The sequence below is a fragment of the Sander vitreus genome, chromosome 20 (genome assembly GCF_031162955.1).
Source record: "Sander vitreus isolate 19-12246 chromosome 20, sanVit1, whole genome shotgun sequence".
Classification (NCBI taxonomy): Eukaryota; Metazoa; Chordata; class Actinopteri; order Perciformes; family Percidae; genus Sander; species Sander vitreus.
The window spans coordinates 15,546,701-15,560,313 of NC_135874.1; the positions used below are offsets into that span (position 1 = coordinate 15,546,701).

The window sequence follows — 13,613 nt, forward strand, 5'->3', positions numbered from 1 at the left end:
GGACAGGCCAAGGGCTTTTGAAGAGCTTGGAAAAAAACTGCAACTCTACATGAAGTTGGTGGATTTCTATAAACAGAAGGTAAATCCTTTTGCTCTAGGGATGCAATGCATTTACATCTTTAATAATAGGATGTTGTACAGTTCTTCACAAGTATGTCTATGAAAATTCTTAGTCCTCCAGATCTGAGAAATTGACAATTGCAATGCGTTTTTTTTAAGGTCGGTTTAAGTTACATCCACTTAAAGTCTTTTGGATTTGAAGGTGTAATTTTAGTAATAAAATGTTCTTGTCCCAAATTCTTCCCTAGGATGAGCGATACCTGCATTTGAGTGCAGAGGAAATGAGCACTGTGGAGAAGTGTGTGAATGAAAGCATGGGATGGATGAACAGCATGATGAATGCACAGAGCAAACTCTGTATTACTCAAGATCCCGTTGTTAAAGTAGCAGAAATCATTGCCAAAATACAGGTATGTGAGTGACTAATTCAGATTTAATTTTTACTTTTAATTAGCAATGAGTTTCTTTTGGCAAAACATTCTCCAACATTGCCAACATGTCTCTTACTCACCAGGAACTAGAGGATGTATGTTATCCAGTGATCAACAAGCCAAAACCCACAGTGGAGGAGGCCCCTGAAGTGAATGACCCAAACAGTGGAGCTCATAATGGCCCGACAGCCAAGCAAGGAGCAGAAGGGAAGGAAGACGCAAAGGGAAGCCAGCAGACAAAGCCTGGCACAAAAGAGATGGAGGTGGACTGAGATCAGTATTGGAGAAGAAAACTCTGCAACCATCATCACGTTTACTACAACCAACCATTTAGACAGTAGAAACATCAGTACCTGGGACCGTTTCTCAATCGTTACCAGCCACTTTTGTGGATTTGTTTTTTTGTATCCACCCCGCCCATTGGACATTACCTTTTGAGATTTTTGTTTTCATCCTTATGTGTGACAATGGTGTGCTTTACTCTCTCAAAGATTTGACGTACTTAATAAATGAAAGAATGATGCAATAGATTACACTCTGATTCTGATGTAAAACTGTTCCTCTGTACTACACAGGAAGGTGCCCTTTGTGTTTGCATTCCATGTGTCTCAGAAGCATCCAGTATTAGCAGTAAATCCTACCACTCATAGAAGTACTTAGTGCTGTCCAAACAATTGCTATTGCAGAACTATTAATTTGTATGCAATAATACAAATTATATATTTGTATTTAACGAGTTGAAAATGATGTCCGTGTCTAGAATCTGTAAATACTATTTTAGTAAATAAAAGCGGTCAGCATATAATAATATATGTACATAAATAACATATTCCTGGCAATGGCAATGCTTGATACATCAACTCTCTTTAGGAAGTGATTGGTTGCCTATATTCCTTTTTTGTTTTCTTGCATTTTTCCACACTTAAGTTATGGGATTTCAAGATGGAAAAAATAAATACGTTTGTCTGAAAGACGAAATTGCTTTAGTCTGAAATTTGATTTTCTGCATCAGAATATTAAATAATATGACCAAATCGATACTGCACTTCTGTCTGAGTGAAGTCCTGAGATGAGATCAGCACAGCTCAAAAATGTAGAAAGTGGAGGTTACAAACAGTTACTACGACTGATATTGATCTGCAAAAAATGCAAAACGAGAGGGACCCTGGTTGCTGACAAAACTATACAATTATTGTGGATCTATAATTACACATGCAGAGATGAACTGAAGGCCTGTGATTATAGAGAGACACACCTGCCGGGCAATTTGTTGACTTGCCTCAGGTAAAATAAAGCTTTAAGGGATACGGTTTATGGAGCCCCGAAGTATTCAAAATAAATGAATAAAAAAGACAAAGAAATACTTGTGTGATCACAGATTAAATTTTTAATGCAACCAGGAAATTATGAAATAAATCCAATATATTTTTCATCCTGCATGCAGTTTTGTAATTGTAATTAAGGAAACTAGAGCAGAAATTGTAGTTGATTAATTGACTAGTATTTTCTTTTTTACTATCATTATAGACTGAATATCTTTAGGTTTTGGACAAAACTCTGGGAAATTGTGAATAATGTTTTATTTTTGTATATTTAATAGAACAAATGATTAATTGAATAGAACAAATAAAACATAATTAGTCAACAAAATACTCAGATTAACCAACTATGAGAATAATAATTAGTTGCTGCCCTCGATTAAATAACATTTCATTAGAATTGGCCGAGTTTAAAAAAAATATTAAAGAATTTCACCATGTCATGTTATATTAAATATGTCTATATGCACTTATTTTATTGCTTATTTCCCAATATATGATTTACTTATTTAATTTTGAACACAACCTATATGTTAAGACGTCAAAAAGTCTTCACAGACCTGAACACATATATACATACGCTTTACTGATACAAAATTAATTGTATAAGCTTCAAACTACGATAGCAGTATAAAACTCTACCTTTAAGCACACTTTAATGAGTAATTTAATATAGTTTAGGAGTACAACGAGGTCTAGCATCTACGCATTTACTCTGTATGGGAGGCGTGGCAAATCCTCATTGTTGTCATGTGACGTAGAATGTGACGTGGCCACGAGAGTAACGGGCGGATATTTTCAAAATGGAAGAAATGGCAAAGTTTTGGAGGGGAACACAAGAACAAGATTTATTTGCCCTCTGAAGACTCATGGGCCGACTATCGATGCACTCAATCAATCAAGGGATATTATTACAAACTTGCATGCATCTGCAAGGCGATAACCAGGCACGATGAGTGTTTCGATCGGCGATAAAATTGAGGTGAGTTCTTTTGTTGGGCTAACGCCCACAAGCTAACAACTCCAAACTAACGTTAACTCTGTTTGATAACGTTAGCTAAATTCAAGTTTGGGTTAAGCTGTTCAATAGATGGTTTGCCGTGTGTAGACGTGTGTCACTAGCTACTTAATAACGTCTGTGTCAAAGCGTTCAATTTGATACGTTTAACTGGAATGTATCACTAACTTTTCGCTAACGTTAATATGGTGCTACGTTAACGCCATTTAATTAACCACTACGTTAGTTTTTTTTTGTTTTACTTGAACTTGCCATCGTTATTGTTGTTATTATTATTAATAATGTCGGTGCTGTCTGCGTTATGTTGCCGCTCGGTACCTGAGTGTGTAACCTTACCCTGCATCTCCCAGGGCAATCAGTGTTGTTTCTCCTCAGTGAGTGCATCCGTTTGGTAATTCAACATGCTGCTTGGAAACGGTCCCAGGTGGTCCTCATTAGCGGGAAGAGAGCCGGGATAATTAAAGGTTTTGGTTGGCCATATGACAGCGTCAGGTGTTGGTGGCTTGTTTGACAGTTAACGTTTGTTGTGGGAGGATTTAGCTACGCTATGGGAAGTAGACGTGGGATTCTCCGTTTTGCTGTACATCCATCATGTCGCAGTCTAGAGGGTCGATGTTTGATCAAGATATTTACTATCCCTGCCAAAACCTTTCTGCTGACACCCAAGCCAGCAGAGATGTGGAGAGATGTTTATCTTATGCTCAGGAGCTTAGGATCGAGGTATCATGCTTTTTAAAGATCCTGTCTGTGACGTAATCAAAATGAAATTCATTTTAAATCATAGTTACATTTCTCTGCAAATACAATGTATCGTTTGTAAAACTTAATGTTTTTTCTTTTCTTTTTGTCTTCTTGTGTAGGATTTTAAGGTCCTCACCCTCCTTGGCAAAGGCTCCTTTGCATGTGTTTATCGGGCAAAATCAGTAAAGACTGGTCTGGAAGTGGCTATCAAAACGGTAAGAATCCCGCCATTTATCTTGTAGTCAGTATATTAAGTTATTATAGCATTCTTTACCAGTAATGTAGACTCTAAACCAACACCCAAGCTGTTGCCAGCAACTGACAGTTGAAGTGTAAACTGTTTGGATTGTTAGACCTTCGTTGTCTCCCAAGGGTTTCTTGTGGTCCCTCGACTCCCCAAAAATGAAGTCTGAATAGATCACAGTCTTTGTGGGCGACAGATTGACTATTAGCCACCAGACCAAACCACCTGTAACACATGGCACGTTGATCCTATGAGTGGCAGATGTATAATTATGTTGTTCCCATCTGCAGATTGACAAAAAAGCAATGCACAAAGCTGGTATGGTCCAGCGTGTGACAAACGAGGTGGAGATTCATTGCCGATTAAAACATCCTGCTGTACTTGAGGTAACGTTGGCTGGACACAACTATTTTTATAATGTAATATGCCATAATATAATGTACTACTGTTGCTTATTATTAAACTACATAAAGTCTGCTGTAGCGCTCATATTTTCATTCTCATTTAGACGTTCTGTGCGACATTAATGGCTTATTTTCTTCTACGTAAGATGTACAACAATAATAAGACAATTCTGTTGTGAAATACACTTTGAGTAGAAACAGAAGTAACTTCACGATGTGCCAGGTTTGTAGTTAAAGACAAACGGCACTAATTACAGGAACTCAATTGTTTTTTGGGACATGGGTGAAAAAAACTACATTTACAGTTGCTCCCAAACATCTGTGTATGTGTATATGAGCTCTGTGCTATCGTTGTCATGGTTACGTAATGTGGACAACCTTCTATAATTACTTTGTTCAGTGTTATTGTCGCTCTTCAGTATGTCTTTTAAGATTAACGAGGAGAGCAGGCTCCTTTGCTTTGTCTAGATACTGGTGGGAATTTGATACATCATACAACTTTTCTTGACCACAGCAATTAAGAATAAGAATTCAGTTTTAGACAAGAATTAGTTAGTTTCACCCGTAAGATCAAATGTATTCTAGATTTTGTTGCACTTTGTTTTTTTTGTGTCTTCTCATTTTGACATGATAATAAATACTGTATTATATGTCATGTCTTTATTTAAGCTCTACAACTACTTTGAGGACAGCAACTATGTTTACTTGGTGTTGGAGATGTGTCACAATGGAGAGATGAGTCGGTACCTTAAAGAGAAGGAGATAGCTTTCTGTGAGGATGAAGGTCAGAAAGAACTATTTTACTTTGAAAATACAATTTTGAATTATGTTGCAGTTATAGGTTAACTGAGGTTCAGTTTTGCAAGCTGCCTGCCCTTTAAAACGATTGTTGTTTTTGTTCCGCAGCGAGACATTTGATGCATCAAATAGTGAAAGGAATGCTGTATTTACATGCCCACGGCATCCTGCATCGAGATCTGACCTTGTCAAACCTTTTGCTGACTAGCAACATGAACATTAAGATAGCAGACTTTGGCCTGGCCACTCAGCTCAAACTCCCAAATGAAAAGCACTTCACCATGTGCGGGACACCCAACTACATCTCCCCGGAGGTGGCCACTCGCAGTGCTCATGGTCTTGAATCAGATGTCTGGTCCCTGGGGTGCATGTTCTACGCGTTCCTGATGGGTCGCCCTCCGTTTGACACGGACACAGTCAAACACACTCTGTCTAAAGTGGTTCTTGGGGAGTATGAAATGCCTAGCCATGTTTCTCTAGAGGCTCAGGACCTGATCCATCAGCTGCTGCGGAGGGACCCCGCCCAGCGGCCCAGCCTCTCTGCAGTACTAGACCACCCGTTTATGACCCAGAGCCTGCTGGCCAGGACCAAGGAGCTGGGGTTGGGGGATGAAGGATCCATGGACAGCGGAATTGCCACCATCTCCACAGCCTGCACCTCCTCCACCTCAGCCAGCAGCGGCAGCCGCCTCCAGAGGAGAACCAGGCACATGCTTGGCTCTGCCCTGCCGAACCGAATGGCGCCTATTCCAAGTCTTCCACGCCAACCCAACAGCGCCTGTTTTGAGGACGGAGACCAGTGGCAACAGCAGCACCCGGCGGACAGATTTCCCAGAGAGGGCAGGAGCAGGGGGGTTCATGGTGGAGACAGTGGGCAGCCTCTTTCTCGCTTCCTGAGGAGGGCTCACTCTTCAGATCGCTCGGGCTCTTCTGCATCAGGCCAGGGGGCGGGTCACCCTCAGCTGGGGAGATGCCACTCAGAGGAGACTCTGACTGGTTTAGGAAGACCAGTCTTCCCCATGTCCTCCACTCAGCACCCATTTTCAGAGCACGGAAGGCTCCCCTCTCCCCCCGTCAAACAGTCACCACAGTAAGAAGTCTGTCTATATATGATCTTCTATTCTTATTTACAAATGTAATGAGACTAACAGATTGCACTTCCTGTTTCAGTTCTGGGTATTTGTTATCGACACAGACTGCACATCCACCAAACTTGCAATTTCAAGACCTGGAGGGAGTTACTAATTGGCTCAATAATGAGGGTAAAATTGATGTGTGTGTTTTTGATTATCTGTGTGTATGAGACGCCTTTAAGCATTGTTAATTTAGTTGGTTTTATCACTCAGTTAATGTTCTCATTCAGGGCAACTTTTAGGTAGTTCAGTCAGTGGCTTGGTTGGGGACACTCAAGTGACAAATGCCTGTGAATAAAATGATCCATTGTTAGTAGCAGATTTACCCTTAGATATAGAGGCGAGCATAGGCTCCAGCCACCCTTGTAAAAAGTGAATATGAATGATGGTGGTATAAAACTCTCTAAACACAATTAAAACCATCCTGTTTAACGCCGTCTTTACAATTATATTCCATTTCTTTCTCAGCTTCTGGGCAGAGGCCCACAGACGGCAGCACTCACAGCAGCAGCGGCAGCTTCAATAGCAGCAGAGGACCTTTGGGGGTTCACAATTCCTGGACAGACAAGCCCATGGGCCGAGGTGTGAACCCTCAGCACCACAACCTTCACTCCAACTCCAACTCGTACAGGGAAAATATACCTGGAGCAGAGTTCCAACCTCCTCACGGCAGAGAGTTAAAGCTCCCTCCAGCCAAACCCAGTGTGGATAAAGAGAAGGAAACGCTGAGAGACATAGTCCCGCCCCTGTGCGCGTCCAGACTGAAGCCCATCAGACAGAAGACCAAAAATGCTGTTGTAAGATATTGCATGACTTATGTTCTTCTTTTTTTTGATACTCTGTTAATGTTCACTGTGTGAGCAGTTGAGATAATTGTCTTATTTGTTTTTCGTGTATTTCCTACAGGTGAGCGTCCTGGACACAGGCGAAGTCTGTATGGAGTTGTTAAAATGCCAAAGTGGTCAAGAGAGGGTCAAAGAAGTCCTTCGGATTTCCTGTGACGGTTTGATGGTGAGCTCACTGAATTGCACTCCGAAGTATCTCTCTGAAATGTTCCATATGTGACTGGTAGGGGGTAGTATAACACCTCGATAGAACACAAGGCTGGTGGCATAATAGAACATAAAACTTATTATTGTCATCTCCTGTAGGTGACAATATACCAGCCTAATGGTGGAAAGGGTTTTCCTGTCCTGGACTGTCCTCCTGCTCCTCCAGAAGATATTCTGATTTGTAGCTATGATGACCTTCCAGGTATTTAAAGGGATGCATCACATCCAGTAACATCAGCTTGTATAAGATTAGAAATTGTACGTTCATTGATTTATTTTCTTTGACACAGAAAAATACTGGAAGAAGTACCAATACGCCTCCAAGTTTGTGCAGCTGGTGAAATCCAAGACTCCAAAAGTGACCCTTTATACCAAGTATGCAAAGGTCATGCTGATGGAGAACTCTCCCAATGCAGACCTGGAAGCTTGCTTTTACGACGGTGAGTCAAATGTATTTATTGAAACATGTGATCCAGCCGAGGGAGAAGCTGCACTGACCTTTTTCGTTTCTGAGTTAACATATGTAATGCTTCATCAACACTTGTGTTGTGTAGGAGCAAAGACCCACAAGACGTCGGAGCTGGTGCGAGTGGTGGAGAAGAGCGGGAAGTCGTACACGGTGAAGGGCGAGGTGGGGCTGAGCGGCCTGAGCCCAGAGAGCAGGCTGTACGTGGAGCTGTCTGATGAGGGCCACAGCATATGTTTGTCCCTGGAGGCCGCCATCACAGCAGAGGAGCAGCGCAGCACCAAGAAAGTCCCATTCTTCCCCATAACTATTGGCAGGTAAGAGGACCCTGCTGTTATTTGTTTATTCTTGGTTTTGAATGTCGTCCCATGTGGCTAATGTTAGTCTTGTGAACGTCACCCATCCTAGGAGACCTGCCAATCCAGACTCCCCATGCTCATCGTCCTTGCCCTCCCACCCGGTGCCTCCTGATGCAGCTTCACCTCCTCAACCTCCGCAAATCACTCCTTCAGTGAGTGTCTCACAGCCCTACACTTTAGGATATACCAACAGATGGTTAAGAGGCTTCAAGAGCTAGACTATAACAAGATTTGTCTCATTTTCAGATGATCTCCTACGATGGTTCTGATTTCACCACAGCCAGCCTGAGCAAGAAAAGCTCCCCGGTGCAAAACACAGGAAAAGTAGTTAAGTCGATATTTGTGCCCAATGTTGGATGGGCATCCCAGGTAATTAATGAATCAATTAAGCCAATATTCCATTGTCAGCAAAGAATTGTCTTTGTGATTGAGTCTCTGATTTTGTGTCTGCAGCTGACAAGTGGAGAGGTGTGGGTGCAGTTCAACGACGGGTCTCAGCTGGTGGTTCAGGCAGGAGTTTCCTGCATCACCTACACGTCTCCAGAGGGGAGGATCACAAGGTGCAAAACACGTCGGAAATGTGTTCTGTCACTTTATGGGCTTGTGTGTTTATCAGCTTTGTCAGAGGCACCTGGGGGGGGACAGCTCACAACTCAACCTTTTCCCTTCTCCACAGGTATAAGGAGAACGAGAAGTTGCCAGAGCACGTCAAGGAGAAGCTGCACTGTCTCTCCACCATCCTGGGACTGCTGGCCAACCCCACAACACATCACTTAAAACCTCATTAACGCTCTGTGGTTTAAAAAAAACATCCCAGTAGCACAGAGGCCTGGCAGGGAACAGAAAGTAGCATTAGAAAGCTTTTTATGTCTGGTGTTCTTGTAAATATATCTTTGTGTTTGTTTGTTTGTTCTTTACATGTACAGAAGACTAAGATTATGAAAAGATATATTTTTTATTTTAATAAGCAACCATTTTGTCCCAATCGGTCTTGTTGTAAAAAGTTTGTCATGAACTGTGTTTTTATTTTTTTTAACTGTACTACGACTGTGGACTGGTTTACTCTATGAAATGTGCGATTCATAAATGCTGAGTCAATAAACATCTGGAGGCTGGGTGGAGAAATGCTGCACTGTGTTTTGCAGTCTTCTCTTTGTGCTCGATATATTAATGAAGGATTTTTATAGAAAGAAATTAAAGTATTTAATACTGACCTTAAAAGAGATCAACTGACTGGACTGAGGAGAATTAAGACATTTTGGCTCGTGGTCTCATGTAACATTTATAAGGTGTGAATATAAGGCAGGATATTAGCCCTCACTATACTGTGTTAACCTACAAAACACTGGACATGACAGCATTTACCCACAAATTCTCAGTTGGGAAAACAAAGCTGAATTAAATAGAGCCAGATAAGGTTTCACATGTTTATTTTGCCCTGTTGGTTTGGCCATTCAATTAAAAAAAGGTCACAAAATTGTGGATTCCTCTCAATTACAGAACTGATACAAAACATATTGTACAGATGTAAGCCTAGGCATATACATGTACTGTACAAGACACCCAAGTAGTAAACATTCAGGGGGAAACTGGGAGCATGATGACACCATCTGGGTTGCAGACATGATTAACCATTTATTTCCCATTTAGAAGCATGATAAGGAACACAACATAGGACACACAATATAGTTGTGTGTGATATCAGCCTTTCGCCCCATTTTCTAGATGAGGAATTTGGGGGGGGATGTGAAACGTTCCCCTGAACCTGCTGCAATACCTTTACATTCTGAATGCATTATTGCTTCATGACACTCAAATTGTGGGAGATTAAAACAGGATACTAACCGTTTTGTGGAAACTAGGATGTGTCTAGTGAAGACCAACTTTCAGAACATCATTGACATTCTTTTATCCCAGAGAGATGCTGGTGAGATGGCTGCGCTGACACTATTATATAAGATAACAGGCCAAACAAGAGGACAGTTAGATCCCCCGGATACTGATGGAGAACAATAAAACGGGTAGGAGGAGCTCTCTGGGAGAAAAGATGAAGAAGCAGGCTCAGAGTAATGCAAAATTCTGCAGGTTGGCCCTCCTTCCCACTAGATGCTAGAGGGAGACAACAGCATCAACCACGAGCCCATCTGTCCCTTTGACACCACCTGTACAACCAGACCCAGCATTTTACTATACCTCTAGTAAATATCCACCGTTAGTTCAAAAACATCCCCGTGCTTTCATTTCATTTATATAAAACATTTTTTCCACATACAATCTCAATAAAATAAAGTTGCTCTTAGTAGATATCAGGACAAAGATAATAACAAATTTTGAGTAAAAAAAATCTCACAGTGAACACTGGGAACAAGAGCCAGACTGCCTCCCCCACACTTCCCCTCCAAATGATTTTGAACACGTGACAAAAATACAGCAGCAGGAACAGAAGAAGTCGGAGTAGTTCAGCTTGAAGCAAATTAACTAACTAGACTGAAGGTTTCTTTAACTACATTTTGTGAAAAAGTGCTGTTTGAGTAAAACTAAATCAAATGAGACGTATGAAAGCATAAAAAAAAAATCCTCAATCTTCTGGAATTGTGGTCATTTAATGGTATCAAAAGAATACCAATCAGCGGATATTTAAACACGTTTACCTTAACTTTATAGGAATAATTGATTTTCTGATAAACAATTCTCTGATTAACACAGCAGCCCCGAGTCTGTTGATAAGTCAAGTTGGCCTCAGGAGAGTAGTTTGCTCACATTACAGATACAAGCATTAAAGACATGTGGAGAAGTCTGTTTAAGGAGATTACAAACCCATGAAGTGATGAGAGAAATCTCACAAGATCCCACTGGAAGTCTGACAAATCATGGAATTCTCTGAAAACGTCCACAAACACGAAAAGGAATGTGATTCTATCTTCCTGCACCGGAGCGACTCAAACTGGGACTCACCTACCATCCGGTATCTGACATACAGTAAAACACTCAAAGACCTAGAAACACTGAACAATCATTAAAACAAATGTGATTGTGATGGTCATGGAGATTTACTTTCTTCTTTTGAAGATTTTTTTTCTGCAGGCACCCTTCCGACCCTCAAAGTAAATTTGATGGCACCTGGAAAAGTAAACCGCGTATCTGTTCGTTCAAACTAACAAAACCCAAAACCATCTTATTCGTGTTCAGACTCATTATGTCCTCTGCCATCAGTTGGCCACAGTCACATAGCAGCCCAGTATCTGTGGAGTAGTGTTCAAATGCCGAGCCACCTTTTCTCCCCCTTATTTTGTGCAGAGGAGTCAGTGGTATTGACCAGAAAAAAGACACACATCACTGGCACGGTCCGTCGCAATGTAGACGTACATGTGTGTGTGTGTGTGTGTGTGTGTTTGTTTGTGAGAGATACAAGAGATCATACATTGCACATCTACTGGCACATCTTTCTCCAGTCCTGATTCTGCCATTCCCATTAGCTACCTCATCTGGACCCTTTAATTGCAGAGAACTCGCACAAGAGAGAAAAATAAAATCAGCTATTAGGCAAAAGTTCCCAAAAGTTCACATTACAGTACTTTTAAGTCTCATTAGACAAAACGAAAAATACAAAATGGCAGAGAGAAAAAAAGCTTACACTCAATCACCATCATTTTCAATAACTATAGTGAATTTTTTTTTGATTAGATATATTATCATCATTAACATCATAATTATTATTCATTATTATTGTCACCATTGTCATCCGTTTTTGCTCAAGGATCAAACTGAGTGGGGGCAGGGGATCAGTCACTGGGAGGAAGCCTTGGTAGCTATCGTGGAGACACAGTGCTGCTGGAAGTTTGGGGACATGGCCGAGTTGCAGCCCAGTCTCTGACGGGGGCCCTTCAGCCCTCCGTCGCCCTCTACGATCCAGGGGCTGCCGCTGGCCTCTTTTCCAAGCATGCTGCAGCAGCCGGGGGGCACCGGGGCGGCGTTAGGTACCGTGGTGCTAACTGGCAGGCCTTTGGGCTGCTCGCTGGCAGGGGCGAAGTCTGCGTTGTGACTCTGAAGCACGCTGGTGATGTGGTTCAGGAGGTCATTGAAAAACTCTGGGACACCCTCATAACCTGGCAACACAGGGGGACATCAGTCAGTTCAGCTAATTCAGTCTTTAAACCAGATTCCAAATGTTTACAAGGTTTATTTTCCTGTTGACATGCTATGTATCAGTTTTTTGTATATGTGTATAGTATAGTTTAGTTTAATCAGACTGATCTGCCATTTCATTTTACTCAATTATTTGAAATGCTGGAGAAAAAACCCAGATGTATGCAGCGTTTCAGAGATCTGGAACCAGGCTGTATATTTACAACTGTCTTCTATCCAGTACTCATTATAAAATAGGGTTAATAGAAGAAGATTGCAGTTCATGTTTACACAATGCCTGAGATCTGGGGGTCTATTTCACAAAAGCAGAATATATAAATCCAGTATAACAGAGTGTAACCTAAGTGCGTTTCACGACGGCCAAGCCAGGCTGAGGAGGTGCGACTAGGTCGAGCCAGGATGAAGTAATTTGGATAGATGCATGTTCATGGCTTTCCTTAACAGACCGCGAGCTCAATCACAGATTTGCTGATGCTAAAATGGAGAATACGTATTGTGCATCCTTTACACAGAGTGAGCAGCAGCTTGTAAAAAAACAACAACAAAAAAACAAAAAACACGGCCGTTGTAATGAAACAGCAAAGGAAAACGTGGCAGAGGATGAAGGCGTAGCCAAGTAGCCTAAAAAAAAATCTCTCTCTCTCTCTCTCAAGAGCAGTAGTTTGTAAATGTATATTTTTTTGACTACTTTTCCCCGCCCTTTCTATTTTTTATTTATTTATTTGGACTCTGAAATCTAGAAACTATAAAGATAAGTGATAAATCCAATGCACACTGTAAACATGACTGTAACACAGAGTATTCATTATTTCTCCCCAGAAAAATATAAGGTCAAAAACCATTGCGGTGTCCTCTCCCTGTTGTTTCATGAATGTACACTATAGCCTAAACTATATAGTTAATGGTCCAGTGAAGTTTAACTAACTAAAATTAGGGAGGATTGTACAATTTGGATAGGTTTTTATAATTGTACAATCCTCTCAAATTATAGTCCTAGTTTACTGGACAGAACACAAATTGTGTGCTAAGAATGCCAAATACAATGCACATGGTGGAGTAATATATGATCCTTTATGGTTAAAGAATACAAAAAGAAATAAATCAACTAAAATAATTGTATAGTAGTATTGGTCTCTGACCAGTCTGCCATTGTTAGAACCACTATAGAAACACACACATGTATACACACTTTATATATTCTCCTTCATCACTGACTTCATTTGAAACACATTTGCAACTGTATTAGCCTTTTCTAATTATCTCAACAACTGCTTCTAACCTCTAACAACAATATGAACAACAATTTTCATACAGCACAGATTAGACAATGTCAAGCCTCGCTTTATAGGTTATCCATGATTTATAAATTTTACTTTTGTGCAATACCCCACAGGTCACTATAGATAAACATAATACAAATAAAACAAACAAGACAACCAATG

The 13,613-nt window shown here is 40.9% G+C and overlaps 3 protein-coding genes across 4 annotated transcripts in view; 2 read left to right on the forward strand and 1 right to left on the reverse strand.

Moving 5' to 3' along the window:
* hspa4l (heat shock protein 4 like) overlaps positions 1–1,418 on the forward strand; it is a 9,799-nt gene extending 8,381 nt beyond the window's left edge. The window contains exons 17-19 of the mRNA XM_078276881.1: positions 1–79; positions 309–470; positions 575–1,418. The exon at positions 1–79 is cut by the window's left edge and continues 41 nt beyond it. Of these exons, the coding sequence (XP_078133007.1) occupies positions 1–79; positions 309–470; positions 575–763 (430 nt within the window). The 3' untranslated portion in view covers positions 764–1,418. The remainder of the gene's footprint in view (positions 80–308; positions 471–574) is intronic.
* A 1,174-nt stretch (positions 1,419–2,592) lies between these two features.
* Positions 2,593–9,155, forward strand: plk4 (polo-like kinase 4 (Drosophila)). The gene is made up of 15 exons (XM_078276880.1): positions 2,593–2,792; positions 3,689–3,784; positions 4,104–4,199; positions 4,887–5,001; positions 5,124–6,105; positions 6,186–6,277; positions 6,617–6,945; positions 7,055–7,159; positions 7,300–7,402; positions 7,491–7,640; positions 7,755–7,983; positions 8,075–8,177; positions 8,272–8,394; positions 8,479–8,585; positions 8,702–9,155. The coding sequence occupies exons 1-15, from the start codon at positions 2,763–2,765 to the stop codon at positions 8,811–8,813; spliced, it is 2,772 nt and encodes a 923-aa protein (XP_078133006.1). The 5' UTR covers positions 2,593–2,762; the 3' UTR covers positions 8,814–9,155.
* Positions 9,156–11,770: 2,615 nt separating this feature from the next.
* The window catches only part of LOC144534828 (inositol-tetrakisphosphate 1-kinase-like), a 28,143-nt gene continuing 26,300 nt past the window's right edge, over positions 11,771–13,613 (reverse strand). For both annotated transcript variants that reach the window (XM_078276882.1, XM_078276883.1), the window contains one exon: positions 11,771–12,131. In XM_078276882.1, the coding sequence (XP_078133008.1) occupies positions 11,812–12,131 (320 nt within the window). In that variant the 3' untranslated portion in view covers positions 11,771–11,811. The remainder of the gene's footprint in view (positions 12,132–13,613) is intronic.

Coding starts and splice junctions, on each gene's coding strand:
- plk4 (XM_078276880.1), top strand. CDS start 2,763: ATGAGTGTTTCGATCGGCGATAAAATTGAG. Junction 6,278..6,616: donor TAATTGGCTCAATAATGAGG/GTAAAATTGATG, acceptor TTTCTTTCTCAG/CTTCTGGGCAGAGGCCCACA. Junction 7,641..7,754: donor GGAAGCTTGCTTTTACGACG/GTGAGTCAAATG, acceptor TGTGTTGTGTAG/GAGCAAAGACCCACAAGACG.